At 44.9% G+C, this 15,981-nt stretch overlaps 1 protein-coding gene across 3 annotated transcripts in view; it reads right to left on the bottom strand.

Annotated features, from left to right (window-relative positions):
- Window positions 1-1,018: 1,018 nt before the first annotated feature.
- USP46 (ubiquitin specific peptidase 46) overlaps window positions 1,019-15,981 on the bottom strand; it is a 55,768-nt gene continuing 40,805 nt past the window's right edge. For all 3 annotated transcript variants that reach the window (XM_025887431.2, XM_025887432.2, XM_073891684.1), the window contains 4 exons: window positions 11,215-11,298; window positions 8,910-9,107; window positions 7,931-8,009; window positions 1,019-7,053 (listed from right to left, as the gene is read on the bottom strand). In XM_025887431.2, the coding sequence (XP_025743216.1) occupies window positions 6,952-7,053; window positions 7,931-8,009; window positions 8,910-9,107; window positions 11,215-11,298 (463 nt within the window). In that variant the 3' untranslated portion in view covers window positions 1,019-6,951. The remainder of the gene's footprint in view (window positions 7,054-7,930; window positions 8,010-8,909; window positions 9,108-11,214; window positions 11,299-15,981) is intronic.

The raw sequence follows: 15,981 nt of genomic DNA on the forward strand, positions 1-15,981 counted from the left end.
GCTCCTGACACCATCCAAAACGTGGCTGGCGTGAGCTAGTTCCTGCCTGTCGGGGCTGTTTTTCTTGTTCTCCGCTCGGTTTGGTCTTGTCTTTTCGGGACTGGAAGATGTGGGGAGGATTAGATCAAAGGAAGCAGGATTGCATGGTGCCCCAGAACGTCTTCATCACTGACTCTAGTTCCTCTAGGCTTTCCATTGTTTTCGGCAGTTGTGTTTTTATCCCCCTCCAGGACCTGTGCAGAAGGGCCCCTTTGCCAAATACCATTCATGAGCACCCTGACCCCAACATCATGCCCAACATCTGACTGAGGGGAAGGATCTCCAGGATCCTCCAACCAGATGCCACAGTGAAGACTTGAACTCAGATCTTCCATCTCTTGAGCTGTTGCTTGCCCCGTATGCTCTGTTGAGAGCACCTGCCAGTGACTGATCCCACCCCGCCCCCCAACACTGGAACCTGGAGCTGAGTCCCAAGTCCGGTAGGGCTTTTCCACACTACTTCTGAATGAAGACTAAAATTCTTCTGTCAGCGATCCAGATCAGGGCAAAAACAGAAATGGCACAGCCTCTGTAGGCTGTACATCAGCTAGAGGTGCTTGTGGGGTTTACTGGGATTCACCTAACCCTGCGGGCCAACAGAGGTGCAGGAGCGAGACCCAGGCTAGAAGCTGAGCAGTGATGTTAGAAGGGTCTTAACCTGATTCCCCTCCTCTAATGCCTCGGAGAGCCACACCCCCTCATTCTTCCACATTCAGTCCAAATTCTCACCTGAGGGCAGATTCTGAGGTAAGTCTGTTCCTCATAAACTGACTTCTCAGAGGACATAATTGAGAGCCAGGTCCATCAATGAACATCCAGGAAGAGGGATCCTCTCCACTCCACAGCCTTCACCCCTACTTCTGCTGACACCTCAGATTGGCACAGATGACCTACATAGGCTGGCAACTCATACTTATTTTTGTTCTCTGGCCTTGGGGGGGGGGGTTTGCAGAGATGGAAAAATATGCAGAAGCAACTCTTCAGTTTTTCAAACAATTTATTCTGGGGGAGGGGGACAGAGAATTAGTCTTCACACAGGTTTCATAAAATATTTTTCTAACCCTCAGCGTGGGATACAGGCAATTCTCAACCTGGAGATGAGCTCTCTAGTGAAGATATTTAGCTTGCTTCAGGAGGGACGAAGGCTCACTCTTAAATTGTTCCTGTGTTTATTTTCAGTTATCTCAGCACAGAATGTTCTCTCAGGCAAGGTCAACTGAAAGACTCTTTAATACCAAAAGAAGTTGAGTTGAATCACAGAACTTGGTTAAATACATAGAAATGGTGGCTTCAACTATCAAATTATTTTGCCTCCTGCCAAGTCAAATCCATAGCTATGTTTTCTTCTCCAAGCTCCGTACGAGGAGGAGGTAAGAAAACAAAATAGGGTTTCAACCCACCCAAGTGCCCGACCTTCTCAAGGAGAGCCTCAGTGGAACCTCACACTGCCTTAATGGAGCCCATGTGCTCACTCAAGGCAGGGGAGAAAGTGAAGACACAGCTCACAACATGACTAAGATACCCCAGGGTCGTTAGTACTTTATTATGAATCATTGTGTGGGAAATGAGCACAAAATTAGGAATTCTCTTTACAACATTTAATGTCGTTTCTGACAGGTGTCTCACAACCAAAATGAAGCTTCTCATTTGTTTGTAAGCTCCTCACGTGCTTTGCTCAAAGCACTTTGAAAACATAAGGGAGCTCAAAAAGGAGAACACAGGTTGGTAAGTCAATAAAGTCACTGAGCCATACAGCTTAGAAACGCTCATGCCCGGGTCGGTTTTGCTAACGTTTGGACAGGCTGTTAACTATCTGGTAGTAATGTAAAAGGATTGTTTATTTTATTCATAAAACCCTCTGTTAAGACTTTCAAAATTCTGGCTCCTCTGACATGAAATTAAGAGGCAAAATGCTCAGGGTCATTGCTACAATACAACAGATTTACACTGTTTTTAAAAAATGTGTTGTCCCTCAGAGGCGTAGGGAGGGAGGCAAGTGGGGCTCCAAAAGGGGCCCCGGGGAAGAAAGGGATGGGCCTGCTTTATCTAACCGCCCAACCGCTCTGTCAGACCCAGTCCGTGCTCAGCTGTGAACTCCCCTCAGGCGCAGTATTTCCACAATTTAAACTTCTTTTCCACAGACCTTTTTTTCCCCTGAGGTAAACAATGAGAAAGGGGGTCCTCTCTGCTCCCCTTTGTTGTCCCCCCGACTCCTAACAAATCTGGCATGTAACAGGTGCTAAATAATCACTTCACTAGAAATCTCTCCACTTGGGGCATCTCTAGGACAAGTCTAAGTGGTTTGTCTTTAGTACCATCCCCACAATCAAAATCTTCCCTCAGGGGGGGAAATGACTTCGCAAGGATTTTTATCTGCATGTAAATAAATAGAGGTAAAGGAAGGCTGCGTTCTGTCAAAGGTGTTTTAGGTATCAATGTACAGAAATGGCGGATAAATGGAGAACACATCTCATTCCCCAGAAACTGGGTTCTGCTGCTGGGGACACACCTATCCCGCATAACCCCATTTAACAGATGGACAGAACCAGGCCTAGAAAAGAGACTTTCCTAAGGTCTTCCCTTCCTACAACAGTCACGGTGGCTCCAGGTGGCTTCCCAGTTCAGTCAGGTTTGGCTGACTTGCCCCGAGAGAAGACAGATGGAAATTGGTCTGTTTTTATTTCCCATAATTGGGCCCAGGCAAATGCATTCAGATGGCAATCTCCTGCCCACACATAGACTCCTTGAAGGGACTGGCCTGGGGAGCAGGGGCCGAGCCTTGAGCATCTTAACAGCAAGCTCTAGTCTCGGGAAGGAGACAACATGCTGCTCCCACCCTGGCAGGCCCCTGTAGGGAGTGGTGTGCACCCCGCTGGGGGGCCCCCACAGCTCAGAAACCACCCAGAAGCCTAGGGGCTGGCTGTCAGTACAAGAGGGCCAGGATCACACTCCCGCTCGGGCCTAGAAACCAGATTCTGGAAGCCACTTTCTTATTTGCGGAATGGATCTTCTATTTCATAACTGGTAAAAAGGTGATTTTTATATGCAGAGTCCCAGCTAAGGAATTCACTGTGATGTCTAATACACCTGAACCTATTTTTCCCCCCCCACTGATAGCCTCAATTTGCTATTCCCCAAATACAGGTTTCTGGATTACTTCTGTTGATCTTTTTTTTTTTTTAACTCAAAAACAGGACTGAGTTACCTTCAGAATACCGACTTTATCAACCTTGACAGTAGCACTGCATTTATAAATCACAATAACCAGAAGGTTCTTTACATTTCCACTGCTTCAAAATTAAGTTTGGAATGATTACCCGGACATGAGACTTGCCAATAACTCACATTTTATAAAAAGGATTTTAAGTCCATGTGTGTAACATTACTAAGATATAATTCTCTAGGAAGAGAATTCCTATTTTATTTTTTTGCAAACAATTTTAGAGGCAGGGTGTTAAACTGAACTTTCACAAGATTGACGTTATTGCTTAAAGTGCTTGAATTGGTTACATGAAAAGAAAATTAAGGTACAGATTATTTTAAATAAAAACTAAACTTTTTTTAGCAACAAAATCAAATGAATGCCACACAAATACAGTAACTATTTTGATTACAAAGAAATGGGAGCCAAAAATAAATTAATGTAATACTGGAAAACAGAAATTTAATTAGGCAGAAAAGTAGGAAATAATTTTCCCTGATCCATGCCATTTACATGAGTTATTCACAATAGTGCTGATAAATGCCTTGACCATATAATAGCAAATGAGGGCAAAACATTAAGGGCACGATATTTTAATACACGTGAATATACAAAGTTGATCAAAATGCAATGTTTAAAGATAAAATCCATCTGTAATAAAGCTACACTCCAATATCTAAAATAAGTCCTAAGCTCCAGTTAGAACATAGTTCATTGTTAGGCATGCCCATGAAATTAAGCATATCCATGAAAATAAATGCATAGGGACCATTCCTGTCATTTTTTTTTCCATTTCATCTGAAATCCAAAATATGCCAGGCCGCAAAACCAAATACGACTGGCTTCCGATTCGAACCAACACCCTCTTGTATTGTTCCTTGGCTCTCTGCGAACCAGCCCACTTCATGCTGCCTTGGAATGGAAAATGCATCCGTGTAACCGGACTGGATGTCAGCATTTTGCCAAAAGAGGCTTTTAAACAAATGTCTTTTTAGCAAACTGTACCATACATCTCTATGCTCAGCTAGTAAGTAACCAATAAAGCAAATATGTTTTCTCTCTTTTAAGTGTAAAACACTGTGACTTATTCTAAAACCTGCAGCATTTAAAAGAAATACAGCAGGCCTACTCTAACTCCTGCCAGGAAACGACACACAAAACCCCGGCGATCTGAGGGAATATTGCTGAGTCTTTGTGCTATCGTTGACCTCAGGAAGGTCTCACATCTCACACCGTTCTCTGCTTTATACAATGAGGGAGGATGAAAAATAAAGTGTTTGCATGCTACTGTCTTTACATAAAGTGAAATGATATGGGGGAAATGTAGCTGCCTAGTGTTTGTTCATTTATTGAAGAGGAAAGAAATGATCAGATAGCTCTAAAGTTTAAAAATCTGATGGAGTGTCGGTGGATAAGTGTGTTTTGGTCTTTCTCCAATCTTCTTTTCCTGCATCACACAACCATTTTAATGCCTTTGCATTACCTTCCATACTTGTTCTTTACTCCTAACCTCTCTCCAGGAATACTGAATTCTAACTGACCCTTTCAGTTTCTTCTCTTAAGTCACTGGGAAAAACTCTTTACACGTACAAAAACATAGTATTAATAATAATAATAAAGAAAATGCACTGAACCTATGACTTAGCACTTAGATATTACTTCTGTAGCTTTCCAATTGAAACTTCTTGTTTCTAATAAATTAGCTTCAAGAGTCATTTCAAAGATAATTTTAATAGTTTTTCTTATGAATCAGTTCCAAATATATTAGATATGAACCATTATTTTTTTTAAAAAACTTTGCAACCTGCAGTCAAATATATGGGTTATATATAGTACAAACAGTTCCTTGTATCAGTCACCTTCAATTGCAAAGTGTCTCTCCTTAAAAACAGAATAAATACTCACCTTCCAGGTAATTGATTACTGCATATGTTTCATGGAGGGAAAGAAAGACAAAATATTTATAAATATGAATTTGCCTCTAAACAAGGCAAGGTATCACTTGTATAAAACAATAATGTGAAATCACCCTGTTTTTGTCTTCTCCAGTGAAAAGTAAAACATTTCACTTCAAGCACGAACAGATGAAGTGTCGGCATGCTTATTTAAGTTCTGAGCAATAAACAGTTCAAGATATGTCAAAAACAAGAATCCAGTTTTCATCTAGATAAAGTGCTATGCTCTTCATTTTACAAAATGGCCGCTAACATTTTCGATTTCAATTTTAGTTCACATTATGCCAAACATCTGCATGTTCATTCGCTGATTTATTAGGTAACAAAATAATACGTTCACAGTATATTATATAGTGTATGGAAGTCAACTGACTTCCCAAAGGAAGCCAAGATCTAGGACTCATAGTTATTTGTAAGAATCCAAAAACCAGCTCAACAGCAAAACACCAAATTGACCCTTTTGATAAAAGGTACCAATACTCAAATGATCTAATAAATACATATATAACAAAAGTGAAAAAGTAAAAGTAACTCTAGTGAGATGAGGTTCTTCCAAAAACTGTCTTGTCAAGCATTCTAGGAGTCTGAGCCAAAGCGACGCCACCATTTTGTTCATTCCTCCGCCCACCCACTCACACTTCCTCTGACCCACATTCACACCCAGCTAACTCCAGTAATCCCTCTAGGGAAGGTTCCACATTAGCCCCAGGGCTCGCCAAGCACCTCAATAAATGGAAATGTGAAAAAGCCAACAGCTGTACCAAGCGGCCAATGGTGGTGATAGAGAAGGACGTGGGTGCTGACCGGCCAAGGAGAGCTGGGCCGGAAGCAGTCACCATGGTGTCTTAGCCCTGCGACCACAGACTGCAAAACACCAGCAGGCCTGGAATGACACCCAGGAAAGCTTAGCAGTGCCAGAGAGAGGACAGATACGACTCACAGGACCTCACGGAAGCTGAAGGTCACTAAGAACAGACAGCTTAGGGTTATTTTCCTGACGCGTGGTTTTGGTAGAAAGATAAGAAACGTAACTTCTCACTGTCCACGAAAGCTTCCTCCTCTTGGCTTTGCCTGCCCTGAGCTTCCTACCTTTCTAGCCTCGGGGATTCTCAAGGCTGGCAGACAGAGAGCACAGCCCGGGGCAGGCGCAAGCCCCCAGGAACAGCTTCTCTTCACCCTGTTCCACCTGGAGGATGGTCTTAGTATTGAGGTTACTCACTCGTCAATGTTTTCACTTGCACAAACTTAAAGCTATAGTTGCAGCCCTAAAAGGTGAACATCTACCCAATTCTTCTGTCCTCCTGGCAGAAAAGAGGCACAGCAGCAAAAACTGGGTAGCGGTGCTTCCAGGGACAAGTTAAAGGAATGCACTGAGACGCGATCCCGGGAGGCATTTAGGCCGTTCAGCAGAGACCCAAAACAGACTGTAGACATTCGCAGGAAATGTCACTCGGCTTCAGCCAGACACAGCCAGTGGTGGGGCATTTACCCGATCCCAAAATTAGCAACTGTTACTCATATAAATCCTACTACAATCTGATTGCAGTTAACTCTACCTCAGACTAAAATAAAACCACAAGTAGTGCTGCATGTAAAAAAAAAAAAACCAAAGGGAGAGAAAGTCTAACAGAGCCAGACCGTCGGACTTGGCGTCATATCCCTGGTGGGCCGCTGGGGAGGAAAGTGTGCAGGGAAACCACGGAAGAGTGCTTGGAACATTTCCCCCCATTTGAATTAGTCCCGCAGGTCTTTAAGTTATTCTCTTGACTGATAGAATAAAATATATCCAGATTCTGAATTTTTTGATATATCGGATGTCAGGCCATAGAATTCTTCAATAGCTTGGGCATCTATTTTCTGCAACAAGAGAGACACAAATCAATACCATTGTTTTTAACATGAGGACTGCAAGAAGGAAAGAAAAATGAACAGGATGAACGAGAAAATGTAAGAAACACTGTTCTAAAATCACAACTGGGCACTCTCAACAGCAACCGGGCAATGCCCCAGACTTGACAAAAGGGCACAATTATGTAACTTGCAAATCATTGAGGAGGAAAGCCACCCTTTAATCTCTGAGGCCGCTTGTATGTTGGCACTCTTTGAGGAAGCCAGGGCTTCTGTCTTTCAAAGGGTAAGCCGGGGGGTCTTGGGAAAAACCTTAATTCTTTCAGGTCATCAGAGTTCACTCCCTTTAGTGTTGCCCTATGAGCTAAAGTGGACCTTGTCTGAGAGTAGAATTCTCCCAGCTAGTACTCTTTTACAACAAAATCAATACACGGAACCCTTGAGTGTGACAGAACGATTTTCAGGTTCAACAGACTGAAAAACTATTTTTAACGATCAATACAAGGAAAATTCGGTATAATGAAAGAATTCTAGTAGAACTTTTTTTTAATTTAAGTTTATTATTTGGTCTGTACCAGAGAGGGTTTTGGTTGCAGCGGAAAACAGGACTTACATAGAATATAAATATGATTTCAGGTGACACAGAGATCCGGTATCTATGGTGGATCAGTTAACAAGAACACAGTATTAATGAGCCCCTATCACACTCCTATCTGCCTTTCCACGGAGAACGAGGAGCAGCAGGGTTGAGTTATGAGACAAATGTAAATTGTTTTCAAGCCAGATTAGGGGAAAACAGGCCTGTTTTAGGAAAGGTCCACACATACACATTCCCCAGAATACCCTACAGTGGGGCTAGGGCACAGACTGTAATCTGCATACCAACCTCTACAATGTCATCATCAAACAAAAGCCAGAAGCCATGACTCTTCACAATAGTAATATAATGCCCACGGTTAGGACCGCTGGAAAAGAACAAACAAAAGTTACCAAGTTAACATTTACTTCTTTAAGAAAAACTATGTAGCTCTGTATAAGTAGTGATTTACCAGAACCAACCCTCTCATCAGGACAGAGAACTGCTACAGATCAGGTCTATGCCCACATTAGTTTGGCCACAATGTATGGAGGAAGGATCCACCTGGCAGTGCTGTGCTGAACCTAAGGGAATCTTTGGCAAAGATGCAAAAATATCGGTCTTATAAAGATCCACAGTCCAGTGGGGAAAGTGGATAGTCAAGCCCGACAAATATAAACAAACGACTGTGCACCTACTATGTTCCAGGCTCTCTTCTGGTTGTCAGACAGAAAAGCAGTGACAAAAACAAAGTTCCCACTTTCTCGGGGTAAGGCTTGGCTAGGTAATGAACAAACCAAAATATAAATACATTTCAAGGGGTAATGAGTGCCATGAAGAATAAAGCCAGAGTAACAGCATGGAAAGAGAAAACAGAAACCTGTGCCAGCTGAGCACAGGATCACAAACAGGTGAATTTTCAACGGACTTTTCCATGCTTCTATCTACAGCTATGGAATAAAAAAATACCCGCTCAAAAGGATTTCCAGCAAAACGCTTTGCATCTCCATATCTAGGGGTCTTCTCTCTTATTCTCTTTTTTTTCTGATTGGGTAAAGACTACAAATGGCATAAAGAATATTTTTAAAAGTATATTTAAAAAAATTTTTTTTAAAAAGAGTACATTTTAGATTTATTTTGCAATGATAAGAGCTTGGAAGACAACCTCAAAAGTACCATATCAGGGAGTCTCACAGCCCCGGAAAGGAACAGCTGGGTCTACTCGGGCGAGAGCACGAGGCTGAGCCTCCCCTTGTGGCCAGCACCCCGCTTCCCCGCCTGCCCTCACCTGCCGCAGTGAACCACCACAGCCACCAGGTCGTACATGCGGTCCAGGTTCACGGCGTCGCTGGAGGTGTTGAAGAGCCGGAGCTCCAGCGGGAAGACCACCCGGTAAGACAGCTTGGTGTACCTGTGGAGCTGCTCCATGTACTTGAACCGCTTCAGGTGCAGGGCCAAAATCATGGGCAGCTTCTTCACTCTCATCCTGAGAAACCACGCAACAGACCATCAGTTGTCCCCCATAGCGGCCAAGGCGACAAGAGCACGCCATGGCCACACAAATGGACAGCAGGAGGGCTCTCACGGGCTTCAATCCAGCGAACAACCGGACCGCTCGCAAGAATGAAAGGACGCGCACGTGCGGAGAGCTGGCTTCCCTGACTTTCTCGGCCAATGGGGGCACAGCCGGCACGAGCGACGTGCCACAGCAGGTCTCTGTTTCGGTTTGGTCAAAGGAGACCGTCCTGAATTTTTGTACCAATAAAAAATAGGATGTGCACCTGCTCTCCAGTACTGCCTGCTGCCCTCCAGAAAGGAACGGTATTTGGACAGCCACACCCCCCGGCACGCCATCTGGAGATAGTGGAGAGGAGGGGTGACAGCTTTTGAGAAAAGGAAGTTGGGGGGAGGACAAGCAGAAGGCTGAAGTTTGGCCTTCTAGGTTCCGAGGGCCGGCCGGGACGCTTCCCGAACTACACTGCCGGAGGCCGGGAAGCCAGGCACGCTCGGCGCATGCTCACTCCGTGCAAAGCATTCCCCTGGTGTGCTGTGTCGTCATTCTAAAAATGTAGGGCTTGGCTTAGGGCTACACTCCCCAAACGGGGCTTGCGGGAGCACTGCAGGTGCTCACAGAGGCGGGGTTTCTGGGGCACGTCTGAACAGGGTTACTTTTGATTTTGAAGTTCCTCCCTGCGCACTGGCATACTGAAGGTTTTGAGAAATCCTACAGTGAAGGAACTGTTCTCTTTTGTTGGATGGGCCTTTCCCAAACTTACATGAACACAGAAAGCTTTCTTCACTAGGTGACCATTAATATTCCTTGGTAAAAAATTCACAAAAACAACAGTTTATGTAGGTAATTCTGCTAGAATAGAGGATCTTCGGTCACCTTCCGGGACCCCCCCTCCTGAGTCAGCGGCAACGCTGTATACATTTTCAAGGCATATTATTTGAAAAGGACAAATTTTAAGAGACCACTGTTCAGGAATCTATTGAGGTAAAACCCTGTTCATAAAAATAAGCAAAATAGCAACGCCAGCTGAAACATAAGAATCTTGGGGAACACCATATTTTACAGGAACACACAATATTTTAATCAATAAAACCTCCAGGGCTGAGCAGAACATAACATTTTTGAGCCACACAGCAAGGCCTGGGCTGGCCTTGAGCAGACCAAGATTCTAAGGACGGGGAGCAGAAAGGAGCTCCCTGATCACTCACAACAGTTAACCACCTCTGCCCTCCATTCCCATCTGCTGGAATGACTAACCTTTGATGAGTTTTGATGCAGGGAGGAAAGATGTGCATATCTGGGGCGGGGGAGGAGGGGAGCTGCAGAGGCTGGGCAGAGGGACTATTCCTGGCTCAGCTCTAGACCCTGGAAGGTTTCAGACGGCAGTCATGAGCTCTTGTGTGCTATTCTGAATATTCCACAACTGTGGGCAGGGTAAGTGTAACTCAGGGTAAGGCCTCATGGGATAATTAAAATGTCAAGCTTCCTGATTTCTCGGGCAGATAACAGAATCCCTGATGATTGCGCACTCTGTCCAGGGGCTGTAACCAGCTGGTGCTGGTAAAAAGACAGGCAAGCACAGATCCCGTATCAATTCAGAATGTGATGACTTCTTATTGCCCACCCATATAACTGATGTATTACTGAGTTCCTGTTTCCATATTGAGTGATTAACTTTTTTAACCTCTTGCGTCTCTGAAATAAGTTCCAACACTGAGGCAATACCAACAGTATTACTAGATATCTACTATGTGTTGTAAGCTACATCCTTTTTATAATTTGCCTTTCATCCCAAGAGGATAGTTAATTGTATCTGATCACCACTCGTTTACCCAGCACAGTATCTGGCACACAGCACGCAATAAACATTTGTTGAATGAATGAGTGGACAAAGGATCCAACAATCAGACAAATGGACAAGTCTCCAAGGTAGGCATTTTTATCCTTGTTTCTCCAGGGAGGAAGGCAACTGACTTCTCCAGAGCTCCTCGGCCACGAGCCCATGGAACTGGGATTCAAAATGAGATATGGTCCCTTCCCTCAACACAAAGCCACCCTCCGGGCTAAATCCTTTACGCACCTTTTCTGGGCCTCCTGTTTGCTGCAGCACGTTTCACAATAATATTTCTGTTCACTACACAGTGTTTCTGTGTTGCTGAAGTCTCTGCAGAGAAAAATATTTTCAACTCAAAACACAGTCCAAAATGTACTTGCTATACCGTATTTTTAACCCTTTATTACCTGTAGGGTAATTTTTTTTTTAATGTTTTATTTATTTTGGGGAGGGAGAGAGCAAGAGAGAGCTCGCACAAAGGGAGAAAGAGAAGCAGACTCCCCGTCGAGCAGAGAGCCCGCTGTGGGGCTCGATCCCAGGTCTCTGAGATCACAACCTGAGCCGAAGGCATTCACTCAACCGACTGAGCCACCCAGGTGACCTATAGGGTGATTTTTAAGTGAATGTGGGGAAAAAAGCAATGAGAAAAGATCTTTCTGATGAGTAGATGCTATGATTGCCATTAGACCATGTCTGCTGGGCTGGGTTATGATTTCACCACTGGCGGTTTTCAAGGAGAGCTTTATTTCATGGGACACAGATGGATATAAATTAGGGTTTCCAACAGATTCAAAAAACAAATCTCAAGGTTTAACAAGACCACCCGTACCCTGGAGCTTAAAAATTAGAACAGAAAAATCCTCACTATTGTAAAAGCCCATCGTTACGCTGTAAGTCAGGTCTGAAAAATTGTCAATCACATAAAATGCAAGGAGACATTATCATGTAATGAGAAACAGTCTATCTCAGGTGATCTATATTTTCAAAGGGTACAAAGGGACAGATAATGAAATTTAAATCATATACAACTGCCCTTAGATTGAACTAAGAAAATCCCTAATTAGCAGGAGATACCTGCTTCCTCCAACCCCCTGCTCCCCATCCCGCACCTTCGCTCCTTTTGAGGACAAATGCCACTGCCCAATGTTGTATCTGTATTCACCCCTATCGTGAAGTTTTACCGCGCTACTTATAGTTTTCATTTTTTAAATGTCACGGCTTTTCATTCTTTCCTGGTCACTGAGATTCTACTTAACATTCCTGTGGTACTGCTTCAAAGGCTGAGAAGAACATCCAAAATATAATACTCTGGAGTCTGGAGAGAGCCTGTGATATTTCTTTATTCATAGGGAGTGTCCTAGCAGCAGAATGATCAGATTTTATTACACAGAAAATGTTATTTACATGGTGTTATTGACTCACGCACTTAAACAGAGCTTATCAAAAGAAACCGTAGATTGCTCATGCGTTCACTACTCAGCCGTTAACCGACGTCATCTAGACTTGGTGCTGGGGGCTCACAGAAGCACCCACCCTCACGCTGCCCCCAGTCTAAGAGACACGCGCAAGTAAGCCATTTTACAGTAGGCAGTGTTCCGGGCAGCTTAAAAAAATCATTTCACACACTTCTCCCACCTAAAGCCCGCTGGCCCGTCCCCAGTACGCTTAGGAATAAAACCAAATACCTCGCCAAGGCAGACAGGCCCTCGGCGCTCAGACCCCTGACTGTTCTTCTGACCTCCCTCCTACCTTCCCTTCCGAGTGCCACGGAGCCTTTCTGCCTCAGGGCTTCTGCATGTGCTGCTTCCCCAAACAGTTCCTTTCCAGATGCTTCCATGGCTGGCTCCACTCATTGTTCGGAGCTCAGCAAAAATGGCACCCCCAGGGAGAAGACTTCTCTGTCCACCTTCTGCAAACCCACCCAGCCTCTACCCTGTCTGCGGTCTTGTTTTCGTCCCAGCACTCAGCACTATCTGAAACCATCCTCCTGTTTGATCGCTTGACCCCTCTCTCTGTGGGCAATGGTTCCGTCTATCTCACTCACTGCCACATCCCCAGCCCTGAGAACAGGCCTGATGCAGCATGGCGCTCCATTTGTTGGCTAAGTGAAGACAGAAGCAGGTATGTCAAATCCAGGGGAAAGCACCGAGGAAGAAGAAAGGAACTTGAACTGGGGTAACGCGCGTCATTTCCAAGAGGTGATGCTGCAGTCAGGTTCTCAGAGAGGCAAAGTGCCAGGTGGGTAAGAGTCAAGGGATCCAGACAGAGGGACTGCTGCAGCGCAGGGATACGGAGCCAAGGTACGGAGTGTGTCTTAGAAGCTGGTGCGGACCCGTGGCTCTAGAATCCCACTAACGGGCCCCAGGCAAGGAAAAGACCTAATCAGTGCTTCTGAGAAATACCATTTCTGGCAGCACTATGGAGGAAGGACTGGAGGGGCCGAGAAGCAAGAAAACAATTCAGAAGGCAATTACACTCAACTCTCAGATCTCAGGTGCTTGGTGCATAACAGACTCAGACTTAGCTGAATGAACACAGGCTGACTCTTCAACAAAGTAACTGACGTGAACGCTTGGCCTACACAGGGCTGGGGTGGGACTGGTGGGTGGGGGGCAGGGAGAGGGGGAGGAGAGTTTGGATGATGGTGGAGATTCACCTCACTGGGATGTCTACCACAGACGTACCTCTTCATCCAGCTAAGGAACCAGAATCATCAAGGCAAGCACAGTGGTGAATAAGGAATTAAAACACTTCCCACTCTTATTCTTCAAAGAAAGTTTTCTGAAGTATTTGCAGACCCAGATAGGTGGAAATATACCAAAGTCAGTACTTAATTTAAAGGCCCGATTTGCAAATCACCACCACCCTGCTCCGCCCCAGCTGGCTGGAGGCCCTCCACCCCAGGGCATCTGTGGGTGGAGAACGGGAAAATGAGGCTAGGTCAGGTGAAGGGGCTGACCCCAGCAGGTAACTGCGGTACAGCATGTCTCTCGGTCGATGCTGCACAGCTGCTCTGCCCTGCCTCCCAGGAGCCAAGGTGACCTATACACACCTGTAACCTGTCTCCTGGAGCACACCAGGTGGGAAGCTTTGTTCTAAGGAAGACAGCAGCAACATCAGCAGTTCTCCTGGCTGCCCGTTAGAATTACCCGGGGAGCTTCCAAAATAATCTCAGTGCCTAATCCCTCCCCCCTGGCCCCCACTCAATTACATTAGAAGCTCTCCAGGTAGAGCAGGTGGTTCCAATATGCTGGGGTGTCTGCGAAGCACTATTCCCAGTGCTTTGTCACCCTTAACATGCATTTGCATCACTTGGAGATCTTGTCAAAATGAAGATTCTGGTTTGCTCATTCGTTCTTGGGGGAGGCCTAACATGCCGTTCTAATGAGCTCTCAGGTGATGTCACTGGTGCTAGCCCATGGACCACTGTCTGAGCAGCAAAGACCCAGAGTAGTGGATCTCAAACTCTGGTGCTATTAGAATCACGTAGAAAATTGATTAAAAACAGAGGCCAGGCTCACTGAAGTTGACTACGGGCTAGGCCCCTATTTTTCCCAACTTCCCCAAGGTGATTTTCATACACACCAAAATTTGAGAACCCCGGATTAGAGTTTTAAAGAAGGCTGAAAAAAGAAATCCACGAGAAACACATGTCAAATATCAGGAAATACTATATATATCAATAATAACCAAACACAGGTCAGAGAAATAAATAAATAAGCACGCGGCAATGGATGTGTGGTGGGGATGCATATGAACTTCGTATACAGAAGTTTCTCAGGGGCGCCTGGCTGGCTCAGTCAGTAGAGCGCATGACTCCTGATCTCGGGGTTGTGAGCTCGAGCCCCACAGTGGGTGTAGAGAACACTTAAAAGAGGTTTCTCAAAATAAGTAGGAAAGGAATTCGTTTTAGAGAAGATAAATTTTTAAAACAGAGCTACAGGAGAATGAAGAGCTACTTCCCTCCCAGCTGACCTCCGCAGCACTGGGAGAACAGGCATTTTAAATGCGAGGAAGACAGCGCAAGGGAGAGTGGTTTCAGAACGTGGAACTTAAAGAGAAGATTTCTGTGAAGGAGCCACTCAGGCACTGAAGTGAAAGGCAAAAAAATACCCAAAATGTCATGGAAGGATAATTAAGATAAACTTCACGTATCTGAAGTTTTTGCCTGAAGTCATCTCTAAGCTGTTCAAAAGAAGAAAAGAAAAAACTTCCTCGGTATTCACTTATGATACGGATGGCTCACCCGGCCTGAGACAGGGTACTGACGTTTGAAAAGTGAGGATTCTAGTTCAGTTACAGTATGTATCTAATGGTTTCCATAGCCCTGTATCCTGAACGTAACCGCTATTTACTGCATCATTCCTCTGGGACAAAAGCCATGAAACCATACTGGAATTAACCATCTGGAAGGAGGTGGCAGAGACCTTACATTCAAACCCTACAATTTTAGCTTGATTTGTAATTTCTTTTGGGTCATCAAAATGAAAGAAAGATAACATATCACATCAGAAGACATATGCAGACATAGTAAGAAGAAAATTCATAGTTCTAATTTTAAAAACAAACCCTTAAGAATGCAAACTGAACTGAACCATGAAAGGGACCCAAAAGATTATAATCATTCCTTCTCTTTTGCCTCAGATGGAAAATGCTAGTGGAGCAGCTGGGCATCATTGATTCCCTGGGCCTTTCTGGGCACTCTGTTCTTTCGGGATAGGTTAGAAAGCTGCCACTCCTAGCCCAGAACTCTGAGTGTGAGGGTGAGTGGCAACACGCAGCCCAGGCCCGTCTTCCTGTTGGAAAGGTGAGACCTCAAGAGGCCTGCCCTGATCGTGGGGTCCACACTGGCATTCCCAGAACCCACCACTCCGGAGACCTATTCAACTTCCTCGAAAGCACCAAGCGTCGCCTGTGGACTCGCCCTAGGACGTAAGTGCTGTGGGAGCCGGAACGTGTCTGATGCTCGCTCCTCCACGCCCAGTGTCTAGAGTAGGGCTGGGCTGCTCCTCA

Source organism: Callorhinus ursinus, unplaced genomic scaffold (genome assembly GCF_003265705.2).
Source record: "Callorhinus ursinus isolate GAN/ISIS: 27379988/994484 unplaced genomic scaffold, GSC_fseal_2.0 scaffold4, whole genome shotgun sequence".
Classification (NCBI taxonomy): domain Eukaryota; kingdom Metazoa; phylum Chordata; class Mammalia; order Carnivora; family Otariidae; genus Callorhinus; species Callorhinus ursinus.